At 46.6% G+C, this 6,961-nt stretch overlaps 1 protein-coding gene across 1 annotated transcript; it reads right to left on the bottom strand.

The window, feature by feature from the left end:
- Positions 1 to 637: 637 nt before the first annotated feature.
- LOC147219761 (cholecystokinin-like) lies at positions 638 to 3,558 on the bottom strand. Its single transcript, XM_086171249.1, has 4 exons — positions 3,435 to 3,558; positions 2,852 to 2,972; positions 2,575 to 2,733; positions 638 to 1,157 (listed from the first exon to the last, which is right to left on the bottom strand). The coding sequence occupies exons 2-4, from the start codon at positions 2,970 to 2,972 to the stop codon at positions 1,030 to 1,032; spliced, it is 408 nt and encodes a 135-aa protein (XP_086027375.1). The 5' UTR covers positions 3,435 to 3,558; the 3' UTR covers positions 638 to 1,029.
- Positions 3,559 to 6,961: the final 3,403 nt, after the last annotated feature.

Raw genomic sequence — 6,961 nt, 5'->3', positions numbered from 1 at the left:
GTGAGACTCAAACCTTGGGCCGTCGGCTGCAAGGTCAGCAGCTCAACCCACCATGCCATCTGTGTGCTCCACCCAAACAAAGCCTCTAGGAGTGAGGTTGCGCCTTGCATCAGGGTTTGGGAACCCAATGTGGCCATGGACAGGCACTGGACTCAACCAGCGGAACTCACTCACAAGCGTCAGCGGCTTGAGACACTGAGCTGACCGCTCAGATACAGAAATCCGGGTTGAACGTATACAACCCTACACTTAGAGAAAAATACTTAGAAAAAAAATTGGGCGAGGCCACATCCGGCCCCACATGGGGGACACCGATTTTGCACATGGGTACTTTATTTTACTTTAGCTACAAGCATTAAAAAAACATTTTGCTAACTTTACATAAAACACTTGGGAAGAATCACGTACCAGCATCCATATTTTGTTGGTCGGGAAGTGAACCTTCTTTGCAATGTGGATAGTGACTTGTATTTCCAGATGTGCACATACATTCGCTCTATATGAATTCATCGGAAAGAAAAGATCAAGATGACAGAACTGATTAAAAGTCTTGGTTTTGGAAGAGTTGAGTGTTTGCTTGTAAATAAAGTATCCACTAGATCAGACATTTTACAAATGATGGCACGCTTGCGTCAAGTCCATGTTTTCATTGATGTTTTTATTTGACATTGAAGGAATGACAAGCATACAGGTCTTATCCAAGTACCACATTGTAACACCTGACATACAGAGATTTTTTTCCAGTCTTTATTTCATCCTATGCATCCCTGGATGTGGCCTAACACACTCGCCCTTCCCGCCTAAAATGAACAAAACAAGGGAACCCGGAAACAAATAATCCAGTGGGCCTTTCCTGCAAAATTTGGCATATGTATATTGCATTATCATAGTTTTACAAACAAACGTACAACAAATTCATCATAAATAGACTCTTACTGTGAGACAATGAAAGGCCGGCTTGTCTTTTCTTCCCCCCTTCTTCCCCCCTTCTTTTTTCCCTCTCATGCCCATAAAGACAGTTCAAAACCATTACGAAGAGTATTCGTACTCCTCTGCACTGCGGCGACCAAAGTCGATCCAGCCCATGTAGTCCCTGTCTGCTATTCGGTGGTTGGCGCTCCCTCTGCTGTTCGCTGAGGAGTTTCTCCGCACAGAACCTGGAGGCGATGGGCAGAGAACAACACGGTTACATTGTCTGTTTGCCGAAACAGTTTGTGACTGTGTCAAAAATATCTAATATCAAAGCTGAAGGCCATTGTTTCTCCAAAGAGGGAGGTATTTATGTACTATACACACCACAGAACATACATTAAATGTGAGTGAGGCTGGCAAATGGACCTCTTTAGTCCCCCTTAAATCCAATGTATTGTCAAGAATTCATCATTTTAATATAAAATCTGAATTAATCATAATGGCATTTAGCCAAGTTCATTACCATGTGCAGCATTTCTATCCCCAGACCGCCAGCAGAGACCTGTTTTTCTGATACAAGATGTTTGCTTGCGTATTTGAGGTTATTCTGGATGGACACTTTAGAGCAATTTAAAACTCTCTTTCCCACATTGGTACACATGCATGTACATTTCTGTATACAGTGTATTCATATACTGTATTCTCAACCCACACACACACACACCTCTTATCCTGCAAAGGGAAAAAAAAACAACAAACAAACGAAATTTCAATCACCGAATCTATATTTTTGTTTTCCCAGGCCGGATTTCTATTGGCTTGGAAATCAATTGAGAGTGCACGGAGGTACTGGTTTCACTCCACCCACCTCCTCCTACGTGACACACGCGCACAGACTCTCACTTAGAAGCATACAAGCACATAAACAGCGTTTCAAGTCCCTGGTGTGCTGAGAAGATTGGATGCAGAAGGCTCGACAACGACACCTCCTACACGGAAACATGCAAGTGAGCAGCGTGCGCGCACAGACGCCCACAAGCCCGGAGATCTTACATTTCGCTCTAAATCTGCCCTTTGACTTCTTGTGCACTTTGCTGTCTGCTCAGACTTTCCTCCACTCCCCGTGAGTGCGATGTATATTGTTCACCACAGCCATCAAACCGTGTTTCAAACGAAGACCATCAGTCTGCAAGGTTCTTCCAAAAGTTCAGTCTTTGTAAGAATCTTTGATCCTGCGGAGGCAGGAGCAGCTTCTACAAAGAATCCCTTTCAATATATCGCAGTCAAGTGGACGCTTAGATCTCGACAGCGCCCTTGAGTGTCTCCGGTGTAATCGGGGCGCTGAGGGACGACCGGCAGAGGGTTGCGGGCTTGTTTCCGTGGCATTTGGAGCAAAAATGAAAGAGCGAAAGGGGCTGGGTGGAGAAAATGGCCGGAAGGCACTTACAGATGCTATTTCAAACCACAAAAGCTTTTCAGAACCACTAATTCATTTTACATAGCAAGCTGTCCACCGTTTCCAGTAATTAGCAACACTTGGGGGAGGAGACGGCCGGGGAACAGCACTTCCGTCAGAAAAGGAATGCCCGGCCCCAATATCATTACTTCCAGATGTTCTACGCGCATCCATGCTGAAAGCAGACAAACAGGCTCACAGCGCACCTTTCCTGGAGGAGATGAGTCTGGCCAGCAGCTCGCTGAGGTTGGCCCTGGAATCTGCATCATCCTCCGGCAGGGGGAGAGCCTTCAGCTGCGGGGCAGAGCGGCTGTGTCGAAGGTGGGGCTCCTCCAAGGTGTGGGCTTCAACTCCGAGGAGAGCGGCTTGACACACACACACACACACACACACACACACAGCAGCAGATGTTAGATATGCAAAGTGACGGGGGTCGCGAGCTGCGTCTCCCATCGTTTTTTTGTTTTTTTTTCTAACCCATACCTTCAGAGGCAACAGAGAGGGGGCGCCGGGCCTCGCCTTGGGGCTGAGAGGAGAAGGGGAGCCCCGAGCAGCTCGTACAAAGGACTATCAGCACGACACACACACAAAGCCCTGCAGTCATCTGGAAGTGCAACAAAGGGGAAAGTTGAATCATTTCATAGGGAGCCGAGTCTAGGTTCTTCTCCCCTGATCCACCGCCGAAACCATCTGCCAGCCCCTTTCCCCCCCTCTTCCAGCAGCTAACGAAACGGCTTGGGGATCACGGGAGAACAATCCACGCTGTAACCCAAGGCTGCTGACGAAGACTTGACAGGGGTCCGTGGCTCGCGGTCAAATTGACATGGGAATTTTCCTCCGACAAAAGCGTTTTGCAAACGAGGGAAACCAAAAATGTCAAAATAAGATGGCAAGTTTGGTTTGCTTTGTTGAAAGAAAAAAAAAAAAAACTAAATTCAAAACCAATTTCCATCTTTCCCTTCACCCCCATCTGCCTTCAGCCTGACGTTAACACCAATTAATGCACTGAAGGATTAAAACACAATTGTTATTTGTTGATAAAGGAAAAATAAAGTTTTCTTCTTACCTTGAGGGAGGAGGTTCAGCGTGTTGGAGTGTGAGCGAGTGAGGCGAGCACTTCTCTGTTGAGTGGGAAGGATGCCCCTTTTATACTCTCGTTCGGTGCCTTGAGCCTGAGTGTGTGTGTGCGTGTGTATGTGTTGCCTCCGTGCACATCTTAGTGTAATCCTCAGCGTGTGGGCTGTATTTGTTACATCCTCAACAAGATGACAACGGGCTCCAGTTTTATTGTTTATTTGTTCGTCATAAAAATCCCATCCGGAGCCGTTTCATTGACGGCCATCATCAGTGTGTTTTGCGTGCGACGCGTATAATCACGCAGAACATAACCCGAGGTTGACGCCAGGCAAGAGTCAAATAACGAAAAGTCTGTTTTCCTGGGGAGACTTAAACCATCGCATGAATCTCTACTTGTTATTTCACAGGTGACACAGCTCAAACTATGACCTTGACACCATCTTCCTGACACCGAGCCCCCCCGGCCCGCCTTGTCTCTCTCTAACTACCAGAATTGACCCGGCTCATCGATCATCCAATGGCAACAAATCCCCGAGCCCGGGTCAATACTCATCGACCAGTTGTTGTGACTTAATGTTTTTATTAATGAAGCAGACAACCCGCTGATGCCGGGTCAGGATTAGCTGCGCCCGAGATAACGGGAGCCGAGCAAATGAAGCGTCACTCATGGCGTCCTCTTTGGGTGGCAGTTGAACAATAAATCATACGCCGCCCGCAGCTTTTTGGTCTCAAATACAAATCGACGGATGCCGAAATATTACAAACTGGATTTGTCATTCACGTGATTACTCCAAACTCCCCGCAGAATCAAGACTGAATGATCCAATGCAATCACTTTTGATTTGGGCTCAGCTGAACCCAAACTGACGATTAGTTCTTAAATCCGAGGGAAGAGCGAGTTCGGATGTTGACCCGAGCGACGACCAGCTCCTTCTTTCTATTTTCCCAAGGCGTCGCTCATGACGAATGCGTCGGTTGCCGAATACATCCGAGCGACGAAAACAGACGCTGCAAAACATGGACAGAATGTTTTTGTCAAGATGACATGGCGGTACTTTGAGAACCTTTGTAGATGTGGGTTGGACGACTTGTGCAATGACTTTACTACCCTAGAAAGGTTAAATTCTGCGAAAAGGCTCTGCGCACATCATGCATTCATCGGACGGGCGTGACTTCGCCCATCAGCGATCCACACAATGAATCGTATTTACGAGAGGTTGTTGTGTTTACCCTTTCGGGTAGCATCTCTCATTTCATCACTTTTTGGTTTTAACTCAACCTCGCTTCCTGCCAGATTTCAACCGGAGATGGAGGACTGGAGATCTTTACTGTTTACTGAAATATAAGTCTGAGTCATGCAAGTGTGAGCATCAACAGATCAGTGTCTTCCAACATCAAGTTGTGCAGCTAAACACTTGGGCTGGGGTAACTTCAGTGACCTACTGTCTGAGCATACGTCTGGTCAGACACAAATCTCTATTATTCTGTGGTGGTTATTAAAGTAATTTTTCTTTCCCTCCTAAAACAGCAGTGCAGAGAAGCTCCCGCCGGATTTCTCGTCTCCCCTGATCTTGCAAGGTTGTGCGTCTGTTGCGTAGTGATCACTGAAGTTCACGTCACAGGATTCTCTTGTCTTAAGAGTTGTCAAAATTACATTTCGCCACCTCTGGCGCTTCTCAAAGCGCCTGGGGAACCCCTTCTTCTCCCGACTCCCGGCTGTCACTCAGCAGCCCCGCCGTCACATTGGCCCACTTTTTCCATTTGAATATTTTCATCTTTCACATTTCTCTCGTCTCCTCGGCCTGCCCGTCTCCTCCAGTGCACTGAGAACGCCGCGACGTTTTTCTCCTGGCATCCTCGGAAAGCGAGAGTGTGGGAGGTGAGGCCATGGCCGTTCAAATTAGAATTAATTAACCATGCTGTCATGTCGTGTATGTGAGATGTGTGCGAGTTCTTCTTCAGTTAAGTTTTGGTTGCTCTCTGCATGCATGCATGCATGTGCGTGTGTGTGTGTGTGTGTGTGTGTGTGTGTGTGTGTGTGTGTGCGCGCAGCCCCATGGCAACCTGTTGAACAAGAATATTCTCACGTCTCCATGTGGGCGTTCAAACACGCATGACTACATGTCTATCTGAACACAGGCAACAGACACCTGAACTGAAAGTCACGGTTTAAACGTATCTCACGGTCTGCGGTGGAAGGTTACCTAACAAAAAAAAATAATGTTCATTTATACTTCTGAGCTGCTCAACGCGGTGATAGTAAACACCTTAAATAATGCAAAGATCCGTGCGCGTATCCGTCCGTGTGGCAGCTCACGATGTGAACTCAACAAATTATGCCGAATAATCTAAGGGGACCATTTGGCTCTGATAGCAGGTCTTAGTCACATATTCAAGAGAGCTGATTTTCGCAGCTGAGAGCTCATCAGTTCATGAGGAGAGTTTGTCCGCCGTACGTTTCTCCCTCAATTTGAAGCTCAGCACGAGCGGCATGTCACAAAGAACATTACATACTGTCCAGCCATCTGTTCGTGTCACTGACACACACGGTGTATGCGTGTGTGTCAGTGACAGAGAGGGAGTGAGCGCTGAATCCTATAAAAGCAAAAACTTTACGGAACCTGATATTAATGTTCTGCTTCTTTGTCAAAGTCAACGTAATCCTTTTTAAATCCTCCATTTGCTGCTCGCAGGGAATCATGGAAACCTGAGCTTATTTTCTGATTTCTTTTTTTTTTTTTTTCCCTGTTCATTCTGGTTCAGGTGAACAAGATATTCGCTCTCGCTTCCCCGGGCGAGGTCTTCACGTGGGCCGAAGCGAGGAAATTAAGTCAATGAAAATATTCCCTCTTTGAGTCCCAGTGCACTTAATGCACATGCCGCAAGTTTTAAATGAGATCACGTGTGTTCTGTGTTGGAGAGCGCTCAGGAGCCCCGAGGCTTTTGACCTCCCATAAATATTGGAAACACAAGCATGACTCCGTCTCCAGTTCAAACAAAACACCTACTAACTCCCTCGCCGATTTATGTTTTACATCTGGTTTGCTCAGCCTGAACAGAGAAAAATTAAACTTCCACTGCCGTAAACCAAAAAAAAAAAAATTTATGTATTTTCGACCATGTAAGAAAAAGTAAAAATTCATAAATAAACACGGCAAGTCGATAGGATTAAGAAATCAACCAGAGATCACTTGCAGAATATACCAGCACAGTTTAGCAGCATCCTTCTGCTACTTTATGACTTAACGCTGATCAGAGACGGAGGCAACCAGAAAACTGCATCGCTGCGTCCAGAGCTGCGAGACACACACACACACTCACGCACAGGAAACACACACACACACACACACACACACCACTTATTGATTAGCGTCAACGTGCGAACAACGCCGCTGGTGCGTGGATGCAAAGGTGGTCCAGCAGCTCTCAAGTGCTAATGAATTCAGCCTCAAGAGCAATATGAAAAAGCCACCTGGAGCCTCTCCTGCATCCGGAGAGGAGACTCCGATGCCTTTG

This window comes from Fistularia commersonii, chromosome 24, assembly GCF_037954325.1.
Source record: "Fistularia commersonii isolate RoL2024-O1a breed Wild chromosome 24, RoL_Fcom_v1.0, whole genome shotgun sequence".
Classification (NCBI taxonomy): domain Eukaryota; kingdom Metazoa; phylum Chordata; class Actinopteri; order Syngnathiformes; family Fistulariidae; genus Fistularia; species Fistularia commersonii.
Note: the sequence above shows the minus strand (reverse complement) of the source record. Positions and strands in the feature narration are given on the sequence as shown.